The following is a 27,130-nucleotide window of genomic DNA, read 5'->3' as shown; positions in this document are numbered from 1 at the left end:
CTTCAAACAAGTCTCTAATGAGGCCTGAGCCCACACAGGGTCACTCAGGGTCATAAGGAGAAACACATACTGTGTTCTTGATAGCTTGTCTCCTTCCCTGTATTACTGCTGACAGGCACTTGGTGTCTAGCCTTTGTTTGAAAGTTATAACAAGTGAATCACCTTTTCCCATCCCCAATCCCACCCCTCAGCAAGCACGATTCTCTCTGTTCTATCACTGAGGTAAGATTCATTTCAGTGTGAGATGGATCTCATTGGGAGAAGTTTACTAAAGGACTGATGTTGAAGTCTGCATGACACTGATCACAATCATCTATGGGATGTTATTTTATCCTTTCACATTTCTAAAAGTGTAAACAGGTACATTTCCATAGTAACCATAACACAAACTCAGGAGGAGAAAACACTAGGGCTGAGTGAGAAGCCATTCTAAAACTCCCCAGACAAGTGTCTGTATACATTTTCTACTTTAGCTAAACCCTTCCTTTCTTTGTCTCTCCTCTGTGCATAAGGAGCTATGATCTGGCTGCTCTGTAATTATTACTCAGATGGATTACTGAGGACTAACGTGCTCAGGGGGCTGTGAGGAAGGTCTACAAGGTAAGTAGAAGCCATTGTTCCTACTCTCAAATATTCATTCATAATCTCTGACAACCATACTGCTTGGTTAACAACAAGCATTGTAAGCACCTAAAATATCCTATCAACACAATAAAGACAAGTTGACAGAAAACTGCAATAACTGTCTATCACCAATTAGCTGTATATCCAGAGACGGCCCCTCAGGCACCCAGCCCAGGGGCTAGAGCACAAGTGGCTGTCACAGTCTGGCCCCAGGGTATCATCAGGCTTCCCCTGACAGCCTACAAGTTCCCCTTCTGGGAAAACTAAAGGGCAGAACAGAATCAGTCACCAGATCAGGCAGAGGTCAAATACCAGGAATCACTGTGTTTGTCAGAGCAGAATCTGGACAAACAAAGGAAGCTGGACTAGGTCAAGAGGAGAGGGCAGCCCAAGCCAGCCAGACGGAGGTGCTGATAAGAAAGGAGAGGGTATTGGCATGTGCATGCCTTTAGGAAAAGCAGACTCATGAACTACAACTGAGATGTAGCTTAGAGCCAGGACAGAGAAAGATAATCCAGTTTATGTAGAGACTCAGAAGAAACTAGGACTGAGGAAAAGTAACCTCTAATACATCTCCTCTGGTCCCCTCTGGAACGGCCAATTTCTGACATACCTTAGAGAAAAAAGCTTCAGAAATTTTCCTGATCTCGTCATTTGCAGAGAATGCCAATCTCTGATGTCCTGCTCTCTTAAACCCCTCCCAAACTCTTAGGCACATAGAAAAGCTATCTTACAATTCTGGTTCGTTTACTTTGTGAGTAGTAGTACATCTGGAAGTACACTGAAGTGCCCCTCGGCTGGCAGAGTAAGTCAGCACCACAGTCACAGTGCTGATCAGTCACAGCATGATCACTAAAGAGGTGACTACTAGAATAATCAGAAGGATATTGTGTTCCTCTGCCTAGGGAAATTGTGAAGGTTCTCAAAGAGAGCTTGGGTTGGATTTCAAACAATGGGGAGCCACCACCCACAACAACACAACAAATGATAATGATGGTGGTGACGATGGTGGTGGTGGTGGTGATGATGATGAACTACTAGGCAAAACTAGGGAGGATGAAGGAGAAGTAGGAGCCAAAGCATGCAAGTGAGCCCACGGAGAAGCCTCACATGACCAGAGCAGAAACAATGAGAAGGCAAGGGAAAAGTCAAGAAAGTTTAAAGGTCAAGCACTCAGGACCTCACAGACTGAAATAAGGAATTTGAGCTTCACTGTGAAGGTAACTGAGAGCCACCACATGTCATCAAATAGAAGAGCAAGCTGATCAGATTTATAGTCTAGGTTTGGGGGAACAATGAATAGATAGATCCTCAAGGACCAAGAGACACTCACGGGAGAAGAAGCAATAGTGAAGTTAAACAAGAACTTACGTGCATCTAGGCTACTGGGCATGAGATGATAGCTTACAGATGCAGTTCTGAGAGGTATGTTCAAGAGAACATCTGGATAACCAGGTGTGGAATGTGGAAGAATAGTCAACAACAACAACAACAACAAAAACCCAGCAACCCAGTGAGTAATAAAGTCCCTGAAAAGAACACAGATGAACCAAGCTGCACATGACGGAGTATACTGGATATGATTACCAGTCACACACATAGAAACAATGCCCTCCCTCCTTCTTTCTTAGGAGCTATGGTGGTTTGAATGAGAATGCCCCCCCCCCATAGGTTCATACATTTGAAGGTTTTGTTCCCAGTCACTGGGGTCTTGTTGGAGAAGGGATGTCACTGGGGGCAGGCTCTGGGGTTCAAAAAGTCCACACCAGCCCCAGTTTTCTCTGCTTTGCCTGCTGTCTGCAGACAGGGTGTGAGCGCTCAGTTACTGCTATGCCTGCCTCCTGCCATGTTTTTCATGAAGCCAAGGACTAAACCTCGTGAGCAAGTCCCCGATTAAATGCTTTCTTTTGTAACCTATCTTTGTCATGGTGTCTCTTTGCAGCCATAGAACTAAGATACATGTTACACCAATCCTCTAGTTCTTTCAATCCTCTCAATAGTATATTATCTATAGAAACTGAGAGTGTCAATAAGCTAACTGATGTGTCATCTTCTTGTTGATCTGTTTATATAACCAAGACTTACAAGGTGCTTTCTGGTGTGAGAGACTGAAAGAGATAGGCTGCAAGGCTCCTACTCTCGAGTTCAGAACGAAAGAAACAGACAAGACATAAACAGCTAAACAACACAGTAAGTGCAGGGACTGAAAAGACTATAGTGACCATACTGTAAGACTGGCTGAATATTAACTATGGACTCTGTTCTAAGTACATGTAAAAGTTTAATTTGCTTAACCCTGAGTGTAACTTTTATGGTAGGTAAGTTCCACTGGCCCCATTTTACAGAGGCCCCAAATTAAGATGGAGAAAACCCAAGAGGTTGTAAAAACAGTCAGTGTTCAGTCTAAGGAACCTAGCACTAGAGCCCTGTTCCTAATTGTCATACTGGAACCGCTCCCCGTGTGATGCTCTTACCCCAGCCTTCCCTTTGACCACTCCAGAAATGGTAAGGAAGCAGGAGGCAATGAAGGTAGGGCTGCTCTCAACAATACGATCAGGAAAAGTGACTGTGGTGATTGACAGGCAGTTCCATCAACGTCAGAAAGGAGAGCACTCTACACAGACGATGGCAGCCTTGCATGCCCTATAAGCAGGTGAGCAAAGCTGTAAAGAGTGAGCTACAGAGCATGGAGAAGGAAGACAGGTACATAAGAGCTTATGCAGACTCTGGGTTTATTTATTTATTTTTTTTAAAGATACTGGCCAGTTTAAGGCAAGACATTTAAGCAACTTGATTTATACTCTACAATTTCTGAGTATAGCAGAAAGTGAATTATGCAGAGAACACAGGGACAGAGTAGTAGCACAGAAATTTAAAATTAGGTAGCCTGTCTTTGGAACTAAGCTGATAACCACTATACTCTGTGCCTCAACCTCCAAAACGTTGTACATCTGTCTTCATAGTCTAATAAGTGAGGTGACTCCACAGCTCAGGACAACAGCAGCTTCTTGGCCGTAACTGATGACAGGAAAAATTTCTGCCTATTACGGTTTGACTGTGAATGTCCCATTAGGGACATTTTCAGTGAGTTCCCCATGGAAGGTGGAGGAGCATCTGGCTGGAAGCAGATGCTAGGACTTTAAAGGTGATAACTGTTGCTGGTTCTGCACTGGTCTAGCCATTTCCTGGGCTATGCCACCTGAACAGTGGTTGCTTCAAGGTCTGATGCCTCAAATCAACTTCTCCCATGTCTTCCAGATTTGAATGGTTGAAAGTTCTCTGAAACAGTAAGCTAAAAAAAAAAGCCTTTCTTCATTTTAATTATTTCTGTTGGGTACTGTGAGCACAGCATATGAAAAGAATATGGAAAATCATTACCAAGATCGGGCCACGGCTACAATCACATAAGCCAGATTATTTTGTTCTTAGCTCTTTGGAAGTGGTTTGTGGGGAAAGGTAGACCGGTTTGGAGGGAGACGTGGCTTAAGGAGTCTTCAAAGTCTCTAAGTAGAGCATAATTGGAGACTCCAGAGGGAATTCTGAAGACCAGAATGCTGATAGAAATACTGATAGTAAAGACTGCATGTGAAGTTTCAGATGGGAACAAAGATTAGAAGCAATTAAACTGGGGCCCAGCCGTATAGTGTTCTGACACAGAATTTATCTACATTTTGACTATGTCCTGAAACGTAGTGAGACTTAATAGTCTAATTTGCTTGTCATAGAAAGTTTCTAAGTAGCACGGTATTCAGGCTGTGAAATGGCTACTGCATGTGCTGGAGAGATGGCTCAGTGTTTAAGGACATGAGCTCTACACTGGGTAGCTCACAGCTGCCTCTAACTCCTCTGGACTCTGTGAGCACCCGCACTTATAAGTACAGATACCTACACACACACACACACACACACACACACACACACACACTTGTTTTATAGTGAGAACCAAGAGCAAAAATGGAGGGTTTTAAAATCATGCAGCTTGGCAAGGAAAGATACAAGATCTGAGTTAGTGCTCTAGACAGTAACTGAGCTTAGTAGCACACTTAGTCGCACACTTTGCATTGGGACAACAGGAGAGATGAGCTGTTACCCTTCCCATTCAGAGTCCCAGGGTGTAAAACTGCAAAACCATTTAGCATTCATTTACAACGAGCAAGCTGAAGGGGCCTCTTGATAGATGAAGGCCACCTAGTGAAATGCTTTTCCGTGTTTAGCCATGCAGGCAGAGACAACTGCATATGCGAAGGGGCCACACTACTTAAGTTGGCAACGGCTTGGTGTTGTTCATATGATACTATTTTACAGTATATAGAGTACGAGAGTTACAGAGCTGAAGGCTTGTACCCAGATGTCATAGAAACCATACTTGAGGCTTGGTAGTGTATAGTGTTGGATTCTGTACAGGGAGCCCCTGAGCATACTGTGAGTCAAGCTTTAAGGTGAAGTCCAAGTTGCAGTGGAGATCCAGGATTTTAGAGATGTAGAAAAATGGTGGAATGGGTATGAGAAAGCTTTAGTGGAGCTAGGCCAAGACAGGCCACAAGTGGCAGGGCCATAGCCCAATGGGGCTCAGATGATGCCACCATATCTTGGAGCTACTGGACTGAATGCGTGTACGGCTTCCATCTAATCTTCCTTTGCTACTCTACAGTTCCTCCCACTTGGGAAGAAAATGTTTATTCATTTTATGTTGGAGTATGGAACTTTTATTTTGATTTTACAAGAGCTCACAACTAAGAGATCTTATTTCAGAACTCTGAATTAAAGTTAAGGATGGAGAAATGTATACTTTAAGATTAGATATTATTAGATGAGATTAGATAAAATTAGATAGAGGACCAAAGATAGAGCAGAAAGAAAGATAAACGATTACTTAGACTTCCATTATAAAAGATAAAGCCATGTCACTTGAAACCAATATAAAAGCTCCAGTTCTCCTTGATTTCAACAGGGGGACTCAGCCTCAGATCATCATGAGAACTCTGTCTCAGTGTGCTTATATCTGGACACAAGGTATTCAGGGGGTAATTACAGTTAAACTAAGTCACAACGGTGAGACCAAGCCTGCAGACTAGTATTTTTAGGAGAAGAGAGAAACCCTTTCATTCTTCTCTCATTACCATTTGAAGCTATAATAAGAAAAGTTGCTGTGGGTAAGTCAGAAGTGAGCAAGTGTCAGAGGTGAGCATGACAGACCAGTTCTCAGCTTCTGCACTTGTGAAAAATAAACCTATTATTTAAGACATAAGTCAAACTGTAAATGTATTTTGTTATGGAAGCCTGAGATGACTAAAACACCTTCTAATTCTTTTTTACTTTAGAGTCTAATTTAAAGTGCAGTCTTAACAGTCTGTTCAGGTCGTGGGATATGTCAGAGAACACCACCTTACGTATAGAGTAAGAAGTATTCCTTTACACTTAACCAACTAAATAGGGAAAAAAATTAAACGGTTAAGGCACTTCTTACACAGTGAAGGAAATGAATGGCTGATTTCTGTATTTTGCATTTATTTTTAAATTCTTAAAATTTTATATTTGTTTCTGCACAGACAGAAGTACTCTGCAGTGCACTGGATTTTAAGTATTTTCAGCTGGGATCAGCTTCTCTCTAATTCCACCAGGATTTACCGATGCAGAGTAAACAAGGCTATAAATCACATGCAATGCATTTAATACTCAATGCTTTGCAAACTGATCTGGAATAGGGGTCAGCTCAAATCCCTGTTCAAGTGAGAATGTTCCCCTCCCATGAACAGGAGAAGGACAGAAGTTGAAGATGCGAATGCCGCAGTGATAATGGACTCAGATGTGTGGCTGCTTGTTTGCAAGTAGACGGGAGGCCAGATTTCCTCAGGTGAGAGTCTCCAGTTAGTTATCTGGTAGAAGTCATGGATATTTAAAAGCACACATTTTGTGGCTGGCACTGAATTTGAAATCTGGTGGGCAACTTTTCAAGAAATAAAAGCTACAAACAAAATAGCTTTCGTTCCATTCAGCATGCTGTGGGAAAGGGCTAATGGAAGAGCATTACTGTGACTGGCAGGGCAAGCTGCCAATAACAAGGATTCAAGCCCACATAAAAGCAACAACTTCTTAGTTTATTTCACTAATTTGTCAAAGCAGGACATTATTTGGCAGGAAAGAAAAACAGGGCTGGAGAGGGCGGGAGAAGGGAGCACTTAAGAGTAAAAGTTAGACTTTTTAAACTACTGGTTTGTAACCTCCCTTTGTGTAAGCAGGGTTTTCTAAACCGCACTACTTCCCACACAGGCTGCTGCTTTTCTGGTTGTCTACACTTCATGATTGCTTTTGTCGTCTTACAATGGAACAGTGTCTACGGGTCAGCCGTGAGGAAATGATGACATTCTGATGCACAGCCTTCAAAGAGACTGCACACTTTGCAGCCATACTGTCCCTCATCTGCCTGTTTCCTCTGGGTGGTGGAGTGGGGGTGAGGGCTCCAAAGATGCTCTCCCCTCTTTTCTGTCTTCACCCCTTAACTCCTAACTCCTCCTTACCTAGATAAACAAATTAAATGCTAACTAGGTCAAAGCTTACAACTTTGTATCTTCTGAAACAGAGTGAAGACTCTAGGTCATAAAAGAATTTGCTTCACTGCAGTTTCAAATAATCAGCCCAAGATTTGGTGACAAAACCTCATTCTATTTCAGGCAAGGCTTTTCCTATGGTTGCTAAGCACTCAGAGTCTGGGGCAGTACCCTGAGGTCCGATGCTCCTTGACCACTTACTCCTGGGCAGACTGAGTCCAGTGAACCTCTCTCTCTGCGCCTCCAGCCTCTCACTTCTCAGGGGTAACCGGTTACAACCTCCAGTCCCAGGCAGAGAACACAGCACACAACCAAGATGTCACCCAACAGCGGCCCTGCGCTGTCTCAGTATTCATCGGTTCTATTAAATAGTTATGTAAAGCCAAGTGAAGACACACTTGTCTTAGGAAACATAGGGCAGGATTTTTATACAAGAGAGGCAGAAAAGAGCAAGGAATGAGATCCTTTCTACTCAATTAGCCCCAGCTGAATCTGAGACTTGCACTTGATGCTCAGAAACATTCAGTTTTCCTAACTGGAGGGTCGAATGGGTCCGCGCCAGAGTCAGTTTAGAGGCACTGACAAGCCATGGCCTCCCTCTGTGAGATACATACTTTTGGGGAGATCTGTTGTCAACTTCAGCCTTCAGCCGCAAATTCTCCCTCAGCAGGCCACCATTTTCCAACTTCAATTTTTTATTTGCCTGAAAAAAATAAAAAAGAGTCAAGGCCAAATTAACACAAAAGTACTTTGTAAAAATTATGACATGAGGGTTGGGGATTTAGCTCAGTGGTAGAGCGCTTGCCTAGGAAGCGCAAGGCCCTGGGTTCGGTCCCCAGCTCCGAAAAAAAGAACCAAGAAAAAAAAAATTATGACATGAGCTGTGTGTGTTCTTATAGGAGTAACAGAAAACCAAATATTAAACACAGCCCTCAGAAATGTAAAATCACCAGTGCATAGTGTGAAAGTGCAAGTGCCACAGGTATTTAAACCCAACACTCCCCAGGCCCTGTCTGAGTCCTGTGCCCAGGGAGATAAAGCTATATTAGTCGGCTAGATCAAAGTCTAGCTAACTGCTAATGGCAAATATATGTGATTCTTTTTCTGTTTGACTGTAACTGAATACTCTGAACAAGGCAAGATTATACCATAAGCAAGTATTTACAAACTAATGCTAAAGAGTTAACTCTTAGTTAAAAACATGTCTGTAGTAATAAATCTAACATGAGTAAGCTAATGATGTTCTTTTAGAAGATCTTTCTTATTCTGTCTTCCAAATTCTGATACAGTTAAAATTTAGGCAATATATTCTAGTTAGTTCCACCAATTGTCCCTTGACATACGTATGTAAGAAAAAAATCCTTCCAGCATGGCCTTTTCTCCCTTGATTTTTACAGTATCTAAAAATTACTAGGACACACTCAGGATCTCACCTGGAATATAAAACTGTCACAAAAAGAAGGGAGGGATCACAGGTATAGCCTGAAATAGGTAATGCTCTCCGTTTTTAAAATTTTCTTAAAAGCTTCTTTATTTAAAATCCTATTACTATGTTGGTATATTACTAACAAAAGTTAAACTCTATATATTAATCACTAAACTAACTTACCCAGCAAGAAAAATAGCTAGAACATTATGTTTACAGTTAATGAGTTGTAGAATTACTATTAGGAAAAAAGAAAGAGTAACAAGAAATTTTAAAAGTACATGTTTAAAGAATTTGACCAGTGCTTTTGGTTAACTTCCATAATGTATTAGGTTCCTACTTACATACAATTGTGCCTCAACAGTCACAAGACAAGGAGTGTGGAAAATACTCACTTGCAGCCTATACCCTTCCTTAAACTGACCAGGTTACTTTTGAGCTGGTTAATTAGACTCATCCAGGTTCACTGTGGGCTCTGCACACTTGTTCACCTTCACAGATGCACACAAACCAGGATGGTGGAGGGTTAATTCCTTAAGTGACTGACAGACACCATTACTGCCCCCTGAAGATACAAGGAAAGCCATTGACTTCCTCATATGTACAGTGAATTAAGCTTTCAGGCACAGCACCGTAACAGGAGGCACTTAGTGAATGGTTTCTGATGATAACAACAAGCTTAAATTAGAACCCACTTGATTTCCTCCCTGCCCCCACCCCCGCTCCAAGGCAGGTATCACTGTCGGTGTGTTTCAGGCCTCTCACTCGTCCCACGCTTTTTAGTATTTCTCATTATAGGCTGGGTAGCTTCTAACTATTAGAAGCAAATGATGGCTACAGAAAGTAGAGTCTTGCCTGCTGACAGTACCTGGAAATATCCAAGACTTTCATTCTTGTGCATGCTCAGCTCTGACTGGTAATGATGGCTCATGGCTCCCAACGCGCCTGAGTCCAAGAAGCATCAGAAGCCGATTTGTTCACACCAAGTCGCACTTCAGAGTTGCTTGTATTCCTGCATCTGACTTATTAGAATTACCTGTACTTCATATCTGATCTTGTCTCTGTAGACCATGCTTTTCTATTCATTTATAGTCTATTGTCTAATCTACTCTAAGGGATTCTTATGTCTTAGCACGGCTGTAACTATTGGATGTAAAATGACTGTATTTCTACATAACCTTCTTTTCATATATCCTATATAGTAACACTAGAAGGCCAGAGTGGACTTGCATACAGCTTCATAAGCAGTATCTCTGCCAAAACTGTGGTATCTACAGCAGACCACACACGACTTGCTGGTGGCTCAAGGAAAGGCATGGACGCCACTGAGAACGACAGGCTGATGATAGCGCAGCTCCTTTGAGTCCCTCTGGTTTGTCTTACCTTTAACAAAGATAACAGGCTTACACTGAGGCTGGCTGCCATACACAAACGAACCACACACTTCCTCATAAATGCAGTGAAGTATGTACGTAGTTTCTTTTTTCTGTTGTTGCTCCTGAAAGCAGTTTCCCTCTTACTTTCATACTGGCCTTTTATGAACCACACAGCATTTGTTCTGTATATGGAAGATGGTTTACACTGAGTTGAGGATGTTTCGTTCCTACTTAACCTCATGGCAGAGATGAGAGCTAATACTCAGTGGTTCTTCTGTAAAATATCATATGGAGTCCATTAACGACTTCATGGCTCAGGCTGCAGTAATTCAGAACAAGAATAGCATCTTAAGGCAATACAGATAGGTTAAAAGGGCAGCTGCAGAAATGAGTGCTGTAAAACTGTATGCAGTTAGCACTACTGTACTGCAGGGCAGATAATCCTGACGTCAAGCCAAATGCTGGTCTTTGTCCAGAAAGCAATGCCTGCCACTACTCTTGTACGAAGAGCATGCATCTCCCTCCTTGCTAGATTTAAAGCAATCCTAAGAGTGCTCTTTTCCCCTAACTAATGCTCTCTTTATCTTGTGGGATGGGTAGACAAACAGGAAAACGAGTCAGCCTCATCTAGTAGGTGACTCTTCTGTGTAAGTGGTCTAAAGTAGGTTCTCACAGCTTTCTCGGTAGTCAGTAAATGTTTAATATGTACTCAGTCAGCTTTCAAAATAAGACAGTGGTAGTGCTAGAAAAGATCTGGTTAAAACCTTTGGTTCAGCAGGGTACAGTGGGCCACACCAGTAATCCTAACACCGAGGCAGGAGGGTGGCTAGTTTGAGGCCAGCTTGGGCTCCATATAGAGGTCCAGACAAGCCTGGGCTATATAGTAAGAACCTGCCTCAAAACTCAAGCAAACACGTGTTTCTTTGCTAAGTAGTAATGGATCATGATTGTTAATGCACATAAGGCAGAGCACAGAGAAGCGGAGCTCCCTGTCCTTTCGACAGACGCAGCTCCTCCACTTTGGTGTGGAGGCAACTACTGTATCCGCAGTTATAGTCACAAATGCATCCACCCGATGCTTCCTGGCAGCTAATGACAGCTAACGAGAATTCATCTTCCTGCTGCATACCAATACTTACCCACGGCTCAGTCCTGCTCTCACAAACTAGCTAATGGTGAGTCAGGTGGCTATTTATACTTGTGAAAGTGCTTAAAATATTGTAGAACTAAAAATAATCACAATCGATTCCCCTCCCCAGACTACAACTTACCTCTTTTAACTTATCCACATCATCTTTTACTTTTTCATATATTTCATTGGCTGTTCTGAGCTTTTTCTTCCATTCTACTACTGATTCTGGGTCAATTTTACTTGGATTATCGGCCATTGGAGGTTTGTCTTCATTTTGACTGCCTTGCATCAAGGCTAAAGGATCCAGAATGGTCTTGATCTGTGACTCCAAGCTGAGATTTTTACTTTTAAGTTCTTCTACCTCTTTCTGCAAACAATCTATTTCATCCTAAAAAAGTGCAGAAGTCAATAATCAGATACAGACGAATGGCTTGTACATGCTAAGCCAGACTCAATTTGTTCTTGAATATTACACTCAAATTTTTATAAATACACGGGGCTTTATATATAGTAAAAGTTTTGTTCAATTTAGATTTTTTTAAAGATTTATTCATTTATTATATATAAGTACACTGTAGCTGTCTTCACACACACCAGAAGAGGGCATCGGATCTCTTTACAGATGGTTGTGAGTCACCATGTGGTTGCTGGGAATTGAACTCAGGACCTCTGGAAGAGCAATCGGGGCTCTTAACCACTGAGCCATCTCTCCAGACCCCTCAATTTAGATTCCTAAAATGTATTTTGACCCTCACAAACATTGGTACAACACTTACTTAAAATGCTTACATTTTAATTCACAGACAGCTCTGGTTTAAAAAAATGTTACAATCCTTTAATTTTGTTTAAGGTATCATCAAGAAACTATGAAAAAACATGAATTTCAATAAAAAGTAGATTCCAATTCATAAGGAACATTTCAAGCATGTTAATTACTTTATAGAGAGAAATTTTAAAGTGTTGGTCAAAAGAGTCAATGAGAATTTTGTTTGATATTTTTCTTTTTGCTTCTATATCTGAAGTAGAAATAAAATCCTTCCTCTTTTCATCCCAGATTAATACCAACAGTGGGTCTTCAACCACTAGTCAGAGCTATTCCAAAATCTGCTGTTCTACTCTGGAGCTGCTGTTCTTGAATGCAATTGCAAATATTTGGGATAGATTCTTCTGTGTAATACCATTTATGCATCTATAATGAACACAGCACCTTAATCTGAGACTTAAAGAGTCTATCAGAAAATAAAATCTAAGTTACTCCAAATGTCAGGGCTTGTCTGAATGCCCATCCCATCTCCTGCTGAAATACAGCTGCCATTGTGACATTAAAGGGGGGAATAAAACTAGAAAGCCATGTTCTCGGTAGTCCTGTCTGTCCTTGAACTCAGTAGGTAGACCTGGGATTCCCAGAGACCTGCCTGCGTCTTCCTCCCAAGCACTGGAGTTGAGGGTGTGTGCCATTCCACCCAGCATAAGCAGCTGTGCTCTTTAAACTGATACAGTGGTGAATAAACACGCATGCATTTACACACTCGTCACTGTGGAAAGCACATGCAGGGAAGAACATTTACTCCATCACTTATACTCCAGCAGAAAAAAAAACTGTCTGAGGCAACTGAGGTAGCTCACAACAAGCCGTAACTCTAGTTCCAGGGGACACAACCCCCTCTCCTGGCCTCGAGCACCTGGTACTCAAGTGGTGCATAGGCACACATGCAAACAAAACATACACATAAGACAAGGAGCATAAATTAAAAATTAATTCTAAAGAAAAGAAGAAAGAAAAAAGTTTTCCATTCCTTTCTTTTCTCTGAAATCCTAGTCTCTCATTCTTTACTTAAATAAAATCATTCCTCTATTTAAAAGAGAAAAGGGAGAATTAATCAAATCTGTGCAGACTGGCACTACAGGCTTCAGACTGGGCATGGTGGTGAACGTGTGTGATCTGAGCACTTAGAGCAGAGGCAGGAGAATCACAAGGCCCTCAAAAACCAAACAATCCCTGATGCCAACCCAGTCCCCCAAGAAAGGACCTGAGGGGACCCACACAGTTTCCTAGTTCTTGGCTCTGAGCTGTGCGGACACTTAGAGCAGCCTTACCTCCAGCTCCTGCAGAGGATGTGAGCTAAGGTGGGGCACACTCACCTCGTACTCCCTGTGGAGCAGCTCCAGCCGGGTCCTGCGAAGGTGCCTCCTGACAGTGTGGCTCAGCATGGGCTCGCTCTCACTGGTTCCTCCTGCACAGGAAAGTCTCACTGTGGCTTTGTTTGGGCACAACGGACATTAGCCCCTTTCTTTTCTCATACTGTGCTACAAAGCTTCCCCATAACCCCAGAAATAAAGTTTACACGAGTGAGGTTGGAGACGCTGGTCCAGTTAAGGATAATGTGGAGCCAATTAAGGTTTAAAAACATTAATGCCAAATTAGGCCATGAGAGGAGTTTCAAACAGGAGCAGAAACAGCACATTCAGACTCGGGGTGCTCTGCTTTTACCTCAGGGGCTACACTTTTGTTTTTCCTTAGCAAACATTAAACAGGAGTCTGTAAGTAGCCATAGGTGGACAATATGTTTCAGAAAACTTCATAAGTAGTTGTAGTGATCTAAAATTAGGGGGAATTGTCTGTCTGTGATAGAAATGGAAAGAAAGATTCCTGATTGAGTGCAAAAGACAGGGACTTTGGGGTCATCTGGGCATTTCCCTTCCTTAACCCTGAGGAGACTCCATTAGACTAAGAAATACCTTCAGGAAAACATATTGCGCTTGCATCATAGCATAGCAAAGTCAACAGAAGAAAGGGCTAAGTTACCAATCTTGAATATAGCTAATCTAAAAACAACTGTTAAACAAGAAAGCCAATCACTATATTTATATTTAAACAGACTATACCGACTACACACACACCAACCAGGAAATTATAACAAGAACAAGTCTGGGTACTGGTGACACAACTGTCACGGGTTTTGATGACCAGTTACAATGGACTGACTCTCGGCATTAGCTTTGTACCCTGACTTGTGAGAAACACATTCAATATGAATTATTTCAGAGAGTTCTGAACTAATCCTGGGCTTGCTGCCTTTGTAGTTAGCAGGATTATAGCAAACAAACAAACCAACCAAAATAAAACAAACCAAAAAAACCCAAAAAAACAAACAAAACAAAACAAAACAAAAAACAAAAAACAAAAACCCCAAACCACCAAAATAAACCAATGGCTTTAAAGCTATTCTTTTTCAGGATGGACTTTGCAAATACAAGGATGATGGACTACATCAGAGATGGTTACTTCAGAGTTCATTAATATTATTTAGATAGAAATGAATGGAGCAGGAAGAGCTGTGGTGAAAAGCCAAGAGAAAACACTAAGTTACTTAATCGTCAATTTTACACAAAGGCCTGACTCCAAGTAGATTTGCACGGAGGGAGTTTAGCCCCATTGGCAGCAACATAGCAGAGAATGAGCCTTCTGCTGACTTCACCACTGTGGCCTGACAGAAGCTTTGGAGCCAACCTTGATCCCAAAGCCCTGCTCAGTCCTCTGCTCTTGGTCATGTATCTTTCTATTTTCATCACAAACAGTTATTTAAGAAAATCTCCCCTAATTTTAAATCACTACAACTCATTCTTAAAATTTCTGTAAGATGGGCTGGAGAGATGGCTCAGCCATTAAATGCTACACTCAGAACCAAAACTATGATTTTATTGAAAAATGTTGTGTATCTACAGCTAATTAAACTCACTTTTAATGTTTGCTAAAGAACAACAAAACGGTAGCTCCTGAAGTAAAAAGAAAACACCCAGAGTCTCTCTGACTGTGCTGTTTCTAGCTCTTGTTTCAAGCTCCTCTCATCTATCCTAGCATGGCACTAAGCTCCTTTTTAAAACCTTAAGTAGCTACACATTGTCCTTCACTGGACCTGACTCTCCAATCTGACTATCCCAATTTTGTGTCTCCCTTACAGCACAGCCCACACACACACCCCAAGCAGCATTCCTGGAGTATACTTTGGGGTATACCACTTATACACTCAAAACCTAAAGGTCACCCACTTCACCAAGTGGCTCTCAGAGTCCCTCATCTTCTTTCCTACACCCCCTGAGCTTCCACTTTCCCTCTCCCCTCCTCTGCTTCTGGGACTTTAAACCACTAATATTTCTGTTCTCATGCAGTCTCTAATATAAGCTGCATGTTACCTAAGGGTTATTTCAGAAGCCTTCACAAGTCTACTGCACTAGATACGCTCTCTCTTTCATATATTCACATATTCACATATATATGTATGAATGAACTCACTATATACAGTCACTAATAAACCCAATATGATATAATATTGATCTGTAAAAATGAGAATTTCTATCAGCCTTCTCCCAAAGCCATCTTAAATCTATTCTTATGCACATATAAAATAGTTGCATACCAATAATCTCTTTGCACGGGTTTTCAGTAGTGATGGGGACTCTGCAGGCTGGACATTGGCTGTTGTTCTTCAACCACAAGTCGATACAAATGGAACAAAACACATGGTTGTTGGTGCATACAACAGGCTGACGTACCTTTGAAAAAGGAAACATCACTTTTAGTAGAAGACAACTGTAATAACTGGATTCCCAATGTGTGTGTGTGTGTGTGTGTGTGTGTGTGTGTGTGTGTGTGTGTGCGTGTGTATGAGAAGGGAACACTTAGGATTAAAAAAGATGCTTCTCCTGATGACACTGTTTCTCTATACCAGAGAAGCTTGCTGACAGAACTGGTCATGGAGAATGCAACCTTGACCTGACGTGCTTACTATGTATTTAACATTTATAATCAAAATAGAAAATGCTTTCTATTCACTGAGTCTGGGACGATTTTTTTTCAGCCTATTTCTGTTTAGGATGGCAGGATCATTACTGCTCCCGTCTGATGCCTGAATTCTTCAGTGCATCCCCCTACATCATGAAGCACCAACCTAAGAAGCATTACACACAACTGCTCTGATCAGTGTGGTGGTCATCACTTAATTCACAGTATAATGAAATTGGGGTATTGGGGTGTTGGGAGAAGCAGGTAGTGAGTGAGACGAGTCTTTCTAAGAACTTAGTAGTTTCCACATGAGCTGGCTGATATGAAAGATCAAATCTGGCCCTCTCCCTAGTTTCTTGTCTCCTACTTTACCATATAACTTCTTTTCTTTCTCCCCCACCCCCTTTCTCTCTTCTCTTTACATGACTGGAAATTCAGGTCTACTGTGTTTATGGATGTTCTAATTTTATCTTCTGTTCATAAAATGTATTATGAGCACCACGCTTCCACATACCAGGAAGACATTAGCTTATTTATTCTATAGTCCCTTCTTCCAGTAGTGAAAAGTTATTTCCTTGGATACTAGTGATTTTCCTGGTGCTGTGAAGAAGAATGGCCCCCAGAGGTTCATATATTTTAATTCTTTGTTACCAGGGAGTGAAACTGTCTGAAGGGATTTGGAGCTGTGGCTTTGTTGGAAGAGGTGTGCCACTGGACCTTGGGGTGTCAAGCCAGGCCTAGTGTGTCTGTCTGTCTGGATCAGAAGGCAGTTCTCAATCATCCTCCAGAGCCATGCCCGCCATGGCTCCACAGAAGTCAATACTGAAGACAGAAAACCTTACATTATACAATGGGACCAAGATGCCTCACTTTATAAGAAACGATATAAATGCAACCCGTGAAACAATTAAAATCAGTAAGAATTTTCTGTGTTTGGTTATGCACAAAAGGTTAAAGAGATCCCCAATCTAGAGGCTGGTTTAGATCAAACACACTGGTTGGCATATTATTTACTAAAGTGTCAATGTCAGGAGAAACAGGTTTTATATGTGGTGAAAATACAAGTCATGTTTTGGTCATGGGATGTTTCTTACATCATTGAAGTGTAAGCCTAGCATTAGGAGGATTTGAGCTTCACTGGCATAAAAGACAACAGCATCTTAAAACACAGGACTAGAACAGATTCCCGGGGCAGGCAAAATGGTTAGAGGAAAAGAGCACTTAGAAAGTACAAGAGGGGCATCTAGAAAAGGAAGCGGAGAACAGGGCCTGTTGTAACAGGAAGGAGGACAGGGCGGCTGTCAGAGGAATCAGAACAAAGAAGTTTCTTGGTAGGAGGCAGCTCGGAAGATGCTGGTGAGATGATTGAGGCAAGGGATACAAAGTTACAGTTTGGATCCTGAGTATTCCCCAAAGGTCCGAATGCTGAAGGCTTTATCCTCCCCTGTGGACCCTAAGAAGTCACTTGTGGTGTGCCCTTGGTGGTTGCTGGGACCCACCCGCCTTCCCTTCCTACTCTTAGCCTCCTAGCCGAAGAGCAGGTTCCTCTCCCATGGACGCCTCTTACGATGTTCTATGTTTGCCAGAAGCAGGAAGTAAAATGAACAGCTGCTGCGTATAACATTCACAGTGCAGGAAGACTACGTCTCTGCCAACTACATACTCTTTTTTCTTTTAATGCTCACTTTGTGTCTTGCTTAGAAAATTCATTATTTTCACTTTCCCCATTAGACTTAGTCTTTGTATCTAATTACAGCACCTGTTACATTGCTTTGAAAGATGGTAGGATTAATAAAAGTAAATTTTGACATGGCAAATTAAAAAGTGAGATAATGCTGCCAAACCTGTCTTCTCAAGCAGAAGATCTATGGTCAAACAGTAAGGAAAGAGTTTTACCTTTCTACTCATTGTACCTAAATGATACAGAAAAACAACTGCAGGCAGACCACTTCCTCTGGCTGCTTGGGGCCATCAACAATGCAGAATCATCTGTGGTGTTGGAACCTGCTATTATTGTCTCTGTGTAGGAGGTTTAGAAGCTAACCAGTCCACTTCCCTGGGCAGGCTGCTTATCAGGTGATGCTTTGCAGAGGGCAGTGTGATGTTAGCTTTGAGACCCTCCAAATAAGAAGGTATTAAGGAGAAAAATCAGTGCAAGAATAGACTATCCCAATGCAAAAGAGGAGCTTCAGAAGTGTACAAACTGGTGATATAATGGCACAGGGTGCTAAGAAAAAGATGGGCCACGCATGGAAAACGCAGCTTCACCGTGGGAAGCCCCAGCAAGCTAAGAGCCCCAGAGGAAAGAAACCGTCAGCTGTGGTAAAGAGAGCTAAGCGTGGCAGGCAGGCCCACTTAGCTTCATAGGCCATCAGGTGGGCAGGTTCTCCCACTTCCCCCAAACGCCCCAGGTTATAAGTCCTTCTCTGGGGCATCGAGGTTCAATCTGAAGGGTGCATCCCAAATGCAATGGAAGGGGAGCTGGAAGAATGTGGACGCTTGGTTCTTGGCTGGAGCAGCAGAGCTTTCCGAATCTACAACAGTGAGAGGCAAACAGGAGAGCCCGGGCTGGGAGCTACTAACTGAGGAAGTATTCACAGTGGGAAGAAAGTGCTGCACAGCGAAAGGGAATAACCAGTCAAGAAGATGTAACGCGCGCGCGTGTGTGTGTGTGTGTGTGTGCATATATACACATATACATATATATACAGATTGTATTGAACAAATACTTCAGAGAGTTAAACTAAGTCATCAATCAAGTAGAATGAATACCTAAGAATATTTCATCCAATAGAAACAGAATACATAGTCTTCTTAGCTCATGTAACCACCACTAAAATACAAGACATTCTAGATCACAGAGAAAAATTTAAATGTGAAACAATAGAAACAATCTTTTGAATTTCGTCAGCAATCTTTTGATAACCAGTTGGTCACTAAGGAGTAAGTGTGGATATTTAAAATTTTATGGAAGCAAATGAAAATTAAAAACACAACTTCCCAGAACTTTTGTTATATAATCAATGATAAAACTTCCTAAGACCAAAGTTTACAGCAATGAGTGCTCACACTGGAAAAGAGATCTTAAGTAAATAACATAATGATGTACATTGAACCATAAAATTAAGAACAAGGCAGCCAGAAATAATAAAGACTATGGCAAAAATGAATGAAATGGAGACTAAAGAACAATAAGTGAAATCAGACAAAAGGTGGTTCTTGAGAACCACCTCTTAGACAACCTCTTAGCCAAATTAGAAAATTACAAAAGCAAATTTCAAATTATAAAGTAGCAATAGATTATTTTACGGTTGGGGATCACCACAACACAAGGAACTGTATTAAAGGGCCACAGCCATAGAAGTTTGATGGATCACATGTGTCTGTAAATCCAGTTCCAGAGAACCAGACCTCTGTAGGCACGGATTATACACACGGTGCACACACAAGCAAAATGTCCATACATATAAATTTAGAAAAAAATCTAAAAACACATTAAGAAGATCATATATCATGACCAAGTTGATTTCTGCCTAGGGAGAGAAAGCTGGATCAATATATACAATAAATAAGAGATTAAGTTAAAGATTAAGAAAAACACATAACATCAAAAAAAAAAAAAAAAACCATGAAAAAAAAAGCCTTGACAAAGTTCACTATCCCTTCACAATAAAAGTGACAAACTAGGAATAAAAAAACCCCCATATTTCAAAATCATAATCCTATTCATAGGGCTGGAGAGATGGCTCAGTGGTTAAGAGCACAGACTGCTCTTCCAGAGGTCCTGAGTTCAATTCCCAGCAACCACATGGTGGCTCACAACCATCTGTAATGGGATCCAATGCCCTCTTCTGGTGTGTCTGAAGACAGCTGCAGTGTACTTGTATATGAAAAATAAATAAATCTTTAAAAAAAGCCTATTCATAGATTTATAGGCAATACATTTGAGGAAAAGCTGAAAACATTTCCTCCAAAATCACAAAGGAGACAATCACGGAGTGCTCACTCTGTCCACTCCTACTCTCCTGCTTACAGGCCTCAGCTAGAGCAGTGAGATGATCCTCAAGAAGAGCACAGCTCAGAGCATCCCTGTGTGCACATCATGTGGTCCCAGATTTAAAAGACCTTATAGACTCCACCAGAGGATTCTTAGCTCTGACAAACAGCCTCATCTCAGCAATAGGACGCAAAACCAACGCCTGCTAATCATAGCACTCCTGTGCACTAACATGAACTCTGACCGGAAAGAAATCAGGAGAAATCCTCTTCTTCACAGTAGCTTCAAAAATAAATACCTCAGAGTAAATCTAACCATGAAGGTGAAAGGTCACAGTAAGAACTTGAAGACACAAATGAAATAAATTGCACAAGTTACTAGATGATGGGATCGCCCATGTTAATGGTCAGGAAAAACATTGAAAATGGCTAAATTATAGAAAGGAATCTAAAAATCCAATGCAATCTCCATTAAAATATCAACATCAACATTTTTCACAGAACTAAGAATTAACACTCTGAAGCTACAGAGATGGTTCAGCAGTTGACCCAACAGAGATCTTGCAAAGGATCATGGTTCAGTTTCCAATACCCACATCAAGTAGCTCACAGCTCTAACTTCAGCTCGGGGGGATTCAATACCCTCTTCTGGACTCCCTGAGCATCAGGCCTCACCTATCTACAGCCCTCACAAATGTTCTCCTAATTTTAAATCTTAAAATTCACTTGAAACCACAAAAGACCTTCAGTACTTAAGCAATCCTAAACAGAAAGAACAACAGAGTATCATAATATCTGACATTTCAAATTGCACGACAGAGCCATAGTAACAATAACTATATGGTACTGGCACACAGGGAAACCGCTGGCATAGAATAGAGGACCCAGACAGTTGTACCCACCTAATTTTCTTTTACTTTCTTAATGTGTGACATAACCTTATTTGTAATTATTCTCTAGGATAACATAATTTTAATGATTAAAAACGCATGTTCTTACTTTACTACTACTACTACTACTACTACTACTACTACTACTACTACTACTACTACTGTTACTATAAACGTTACTACTATGCTATCGCTCAGATGAAAACCACAACCGAGGCAACCCAAAGTATTTAATTGAGGGCTTCCTTAGAGTTTCAGAGGGTTACTCCACAAACATCATGGTGAAGAACACAAGGGATTTTGAAACTTCCAAGTTCACCCCCACTGACAAGGCCACATCTTCTAATCAGCCATCTAATCTCAACAATGGTGTCAAAAGCACCCCTGGTGCTGGGAAAACTGGGTATCCACATGTAGATGAATCATACTAAACCCATGCTCTACTCTAGTAAACAACATCAATTCAAAGTCAATCAGGGACATGAGAATTTGAAAAGGCTGGAGAAAAATATAAGAAATATATTTAAAAATAGGCACAAATGCAAATAAGTCTGAACAGCAAAGGAAAGAATCAGAGAGTGAAGAGTAAAGAGATGTTACAGACAGGAAAAATATCTTTGCTAATTATCCTCAGACCAGGCTTTAAGAGCCAGAATACATAAAGAATTGGGAAAACTACACAGCAAAAAAGCCAAATCATCCAATCAGTCAATGGGCTAATGAACTGACACGATAGTTCTTAAAACTAAAACGAGACCTACCTGTGATTCAGATAGACCACGGGTGTACACAGCAGGATTCTAAGTACACACTACAGAGATACCTGTGATTCAGATAGACCACCGGTGTACACAGCAGGAGTCTAGGTACACACTACAGAGACACTTGCACTTCCATATTCACTGCTGCAATATTCATAATAGCTAAGGTATGGGACCAACTCAGATGTCCATTAACAAGAAAATGGATAAAGAGGATACATATACAAAACAGCATCTTACTCAGCTATAATTCAAAAAAATGAAGTCACATCTTGCAACAAAATAGATGGAACTGGACATCATTTTGCTAAGAGAAAGAAGCAAGAATCAAATACCAATTGTGTTCTTTCATATCATAATCTAGACAAATTTATGTCTGTATAGGTAATGAAAATAGAAAGGAGACAAAGAAAAGTGGGGGAAAGACTTTAATAGGGAGGGGAGCTTATAGAATACACACATGGCACAAAAGCAGGAGGGACTATGTGGGGAGAAGAGAGAAAGGTGGGAAATGAAGAAATACATACAAAATCTTTGTATGTATTTTGGATATTATGGTGGTTTGAAAGGTTTGTAGGTTCACATAATTAAACACTTTGTCCCTGGTTACTGGCACTGTATTTGGGGAACTTTTGTGTTAGAAATTATGGAACCTTTTAAGAAGTAGAGACTCGCTAAAGGAAATATGATTGGAGGCTGACTCTTTGCTTCCTGTTTATGGTTGAGTATAGGATCTCTCAGCTTCCTGATCTGGCCATCTGCTGCCACGATGGTCTCTCCCTCTAGAACCATAAGCCAAAATAAACTTGTTCATCCCACGGTCACTTTTGGTCTTGGTGTTTTAGCACAGCAGCAAAAAAGTAGCTAATACACAAATTGGTACCAGAAGACATGGGGTATCTATAAGCAGACATTAAAAGACCTTCCTAAGGCTAGAAGACATCACTGACAAGGGTAATGTGGACTGTGGAGGGCTGGCTCGAGAGATTTCAGAGAACAAGGCCACTATTAGAAGCTAGGCTAGAGAGCATCACTGTGATGTTCTGACAAAACTAGACCTGCCTTCTCCCCATGCCCTAAGAACTTGCCTAGAGTTAAATAAAAAGATTTCCTTGGCAGAGGAAATTTCAAGATGGCATAATAGTAGGTCTATGGTATAGTTATTACTAATAAGTCATAATTTTCCAATAAAAAGAACACGTGGGCACAAAGAAATTCTAAAAATGGACAGTTTACAGGGAAAAGTTACAGCCAAGGCTTGTGCTGAAAATGAGGGAGCAACTGTTAAAGTATCAGTAAGAAGTTGCCTCCTGCTCTGCACTGAACAGTAAGAACAGAGCTCTGAAGGCAGGACGCTACTAGCTAAGCTTCCAACATAAAAAGGGAGAAAGCCTAAAGGTGGCTTGCTCCTAGAAAGCAACTGCTTCAACAGACAAAAGCTGCTGCTAATGTGGTCAAGTGGGTTGAGCATCCATCCCAAGTTGGCAGCCACACTCGGTGGTATCTTCTGTGTGGTACTCACTGCCTTTGGAGGCACAGAGAGATGTAAGAGTAAGGGAGCTCTTCCTCTATGGTTTCCGTGAACCACTGAGGCCAGACAACACACAGTAGGGAAGCTGAGAGGCCTAAAGGCTCTGAGAGATCATTGTGTAGGAAGAACCCACGATATTGAAGATATCCAAACCACAAGACATCCGACAAGGAGAGCTGCATACAGGGACCAGCCCAAGAGAGATTTATGTTGCAGGCAGCAAAGCTGGGGAGGGGAGCCATCTAAGCCCCTTGGTACTAAACTCTCAGACACTGTACACAGAGCTACAAGACTTTGTGTACTGCTGGGTGTTGGTCCAGTGTTTCCTCACTATGCCCCATTCCTCTCTTTTGAGATGGGAATATATAGTCTATTTCACCTTACATTGGAAACATGTATTTTTTAAATATTATTTTACAGAGGAGTCATAGTTAAGAGATTATCTTGAGTCTCAGAAGAGACTTTAGATATATTTTTGAAACACTATTGAGATAGCAAAAGGCCATTAGGACTTTAAAAGTTGCTGTAAACTCATTTGTGTCCAGGCATGGCCATGAGCCCAAGGAGCGGAATGTGGTTTGAATGAGAAATGTCCCCATAAACTTGGGTATGTGGCTACTTGGACCAGGATAGCCACAGTATTCTGGGAAGATGAAGAAAACTTTAAGAAGGCAGCCTTACTGGAGGAGGTACATCACCAGGAGAGGGCTTTGAGAATGTCTAGCATCACCTCACTTCCAGTTCACTTTCTCTCTCTGCCTTCGCTGCAGTCTCTGCTGCCATGCCTTCTCCACCATTACTGACTTTCCTTCTAGAACCATAAGGCAACATAGTCTCTCTCCTCCTCCTCCTGCTCTTCCTGCTCCTCCTGCTCCTCCTGCTCCTCCTCCTCTTCCTCCTCCTCCTTCAGTCAAACAGCAACAAAAAGTAACTAATATAAACACTAACTTAAAAGTAAGTTCGCTTGGACTGGAGAGATGGCTCAGCAGTTAAGAGCACTGACTACCTTTCCAGAGATCCTGAGTTCAAATCCCCTCAACCACATGGTGGCTCATAACCATCTGTAATGGGATCCAGTGGCTTCCTCTGGTGTGTCTGAAGAGAGTGCGACAGTGTTCTCACATAGGATAAATAAATCTTTATATTAAAAAAAAAATCCCCACCCCATGGCCTCCCCTCCTCTCTTAAAAAGTCCTTTTATTTGACTATACTCAAGGTAGTAAAATACAACGAATTCAGTACTCCTTCAGTTCTTGTCTACCCATGTTCCTTTACCCAGATCCCATCATATCAAATACCTGAACATGCAGAGGATTAAAAGTTCTAAGACACAAAAATAACCATAATTTGCAGAGATTATTAGTCTTTACGATGAAATTTCTCTCAAATGAGATCTCTAGCAATTAAGACAGTTCTCTTAAAAACTAAAAAGGCAGGATCACAACAGCAAAGTTAAGTGCCATTTTACATAGCAAACTCCTCAGGGTATGCATGTTGAAGTACGAAGCACCATAAGATAATGTTTCCAAGATGCTGAAGAAGAAGAAGAAGAGGAAGAGAAGAACAAGTAAAGTGTACTGTGCTCTTTGGTACAAAGATAACTCTATAGTCTCTTTCTTTCCATCCTTTTTAACACAGGGGACTTTTGTGTAGTCCTGGCTGTCCTGGAACTAGCTCTGCAGACCAGGCTGGCATTGAACTCAGGGACCTGCCTGTCTCTGCCTTCCGAGTCTGGGATTAAAGGCTTGTGCCAGCACACTCAGCTTCAGTTTTCCTATTACGTCATTTTATCTCTCGTATGACCAAACCCTCTTCTTCAAACTGCAAATGTACTTGAGAGGAGTCGTGTTTAAAGTTCCTCTTCACCAACTGCACTGCTAGCTTGGGCTCACCAATAGGGATTATATACTGGTTATGGTGGTGGCTCTTCATGTGGGGTTTTCAGAACTGAAGGATTTTGGGCTGTATATGGTAGGAGATTTAGCAAGCCAGCAGCTCTGGAATCCACCAATCAGATGCTCTTGGCTTACCCCTGGAGGGCAATCAAAGAAACTCCCTACACATTCCCAAATGTTGCTGGGGAATCAAAAATCTATCTCCACCCCACTGAGGACCACACAGATCCTTCTAACAAGGTAATGGGGGGTGATAAAATTAAACACATTTTCAGCTGTGGAAACCGAGAAGCAAGGAAACAATTACAGATTACAATTGGGAAAGCCTGAACTGTATTCAATTAAAAAAAAAAAGTTCTCTCCTGGAGCAAGGTTAATAAACAATAAGCTAGGAGTCATTTTTTTTTTAAAGTATGTTTAGAGATGGCACTGGTGGAATCTATGGGTGTGAAAGAAAATATAGATCGGATCCACCAACAGCCCAGCTCAAGTAGTGCTTCTGTGGAAGCTGTTCTTCTGCCTGCCATGGAGATCAAGCAAGTCATTCTTTGTCACAGCACATGTGCTATTTCACTGGCCTTTCACTCTGACGCTGTCGCTGTCGCTGTAAGGCTAGAAGTTGCTTCCAATCCTAACTTGCTTTTATTTATTGAATGGGGAAATCTATGCTGAACCTCCAACACCTAAAAGCCGGGATCTCATTGGCTGGCGCTCGTTTCTTTCTCCCCCCCCCCCCATAAGCCTCGGGCTGTAAATTGCAGCCTACATTCTCGGACACACTCCATACAAAAAACAATCCCGGGTGGGAAAGACTTGTATCAGTTCTTTTCAGTTCTTGAACCACTCGGTAAAGGCACGCTCTTTTTCTTTCTTTCTTTCTTTCTTTTTTTTTTTAAATCGGAGGCACAAGCGGAAATGAAAGGGGAAAACGAATGCGTGAGAACATTCAAAACTCCGCTTCTGATACCAAACTACTTTCTCCACGTAGTTTCACAAACCCATGAGCACCTCTTGCCTCTAGTGACCGATCCTACCTCCGAGTTGAGACCACGCTTTCTCATTCTAAACAGCAAGAAGGGAGAGGGGGCACGTATCCCCATCACTGACTTTTCAAATCGGAACACATGGCAAAAGCCATCCTCCAGTCGAGGATGAGAAAAGGGAAGGACTTTAAAAATGGATCGTGGTCCCCCTAGTCCGCGAACAACCACACTGGGGGGGTTCAGGAGACCAGGGAACTCGGACAGGGCTCCTGGGAACCTGCCTCAGGCGCTGCACGCCGCACCGGCGGCAGAGGATGGAGGCTGCGGCGCCCACACACTGACCGCTCTTCGCAGGCCGGCTGAAGCCGCCGCAGGCCGCCCAGCCCCGGGGCAGAGGCGCCAGAGGAGCCCACCGATCCCGGTCGCCCCCACGCCCTCCAGGACCGGCCTCCCGCCGCCTAGGAGCTCGCAGGTCAGCCTTCCCTGGCACCCGGCGCCTCACGCCCCATCCCCGCCCAGCACCGGGCCTCGCTCCGCTCCCGCGGGCAATTGGTCCTCAACCCGGTCTCCTAGCCGTACCCATTACCTTCCCCAAGCAAATGTGGCACGTGATGGGCAGAGTGAGGGACAATGTAACGTTCTGCACGGTCTGAGCCATGGCAGCGTTCAGAATCCCGCCAACACGGAAGTCCCGCCGACAGCAGCTCTTCGCCACGCTGGGAATGCGCGAGGCCGGCTACGGCGGCCTGGCAGGGCCACAGTGAGCCGGGGCGAGGGGGACGGAAGCGCGCTTCGGAGACGCGCGGTCACCCCGGAATTTTCCCTTTCGTTATTAAATAGTGGTTATTATTAATAACACATCTCAAGTAGGTCTCTGGTCAGGAACTGAAAATTTGCTGAGAATGGGAAGGAAGATGGTTTGCTAGTGGTTTTGAGACTTCAAAATTTACGAAAAGTGTAATTAGTTCAGGAAGGAGAGAAAGCTATGGTGTTTCAAACTCACATCTTTCCCAAAAGAGGTGAAATGGGGATTGGGAGGTGGGCCCCAGGTCTTGAGATAATGGAGCTGTCAAACATTTAAAAATGTCAAAACGACGGCTTCTTTCCTATTCCTAAAGCACTTAATTGATTTAAAAGCAATGGTTTTCTTCATACAGAATCATCCAGAGATATCTGGGGGAAATT

At 42.2% G+C, this 27,130-nt stretch overlaps 1 protein-coding gene across 1 annotated transcript in view; it reads right to left on the bottom strand.

Moving 5' to 3' along the window:
- The window catches only part of Obi1 (ORC ubiquitin ligase 1), a 37,001-nt gene extending 10,327 nt beyond the window's left edge, over positions 1 to 26,674 (bottom strand). Inside the window, exons 1-5 of the mRNA XM_032917853.1 lie at positions 26,532 to 26,674; positions 15,525 to 15,660; positions 13,249 to 13,340; positions 11,246 to 11,494; positions 7,787 to 7,875 (exon numbers count right to left, since the gene is read on the bottom strand). Coding sequence (XP_032773744.1) covers positions 7,787 to 7,875; positions 11,246 to 11,494; positions 13,249 to 13,340; positions 15,525 to 15,660; positions 26,532 to 26,603 — 638 coding nt within the window. The 5' untranslated portion in view covers positions 26,604 to 26,674. The remainder of the gene's footprint in view (positions 1 to 7,786; positions 7,876 to 11,245; positions 11,495 to 13,248; positions 13,341 to 15,524; positions 15,661 to 26,531) is intronic.
- Positions 26,675 to 27,130: the final 456 nt, after the last annotated feature.

This window comes from Rattus rattus, chromosome 12 (genome assembly GCF_011064425.1).
Source record: "Rattus rattus isolate New Zealand chromosome 12, Rrattus_CSIRO_v1, whole genome shotgun sequence".
NCBI lineage: Eukaryota > Metazoa > Chordata > Mammalia > Rodentia > Muridae > Rattus > Rattus rattus.
Note: the sequence above shows the minus strand (reverse complement) of the source record. Positions and strands in the feature narration are given on the sequence as shown.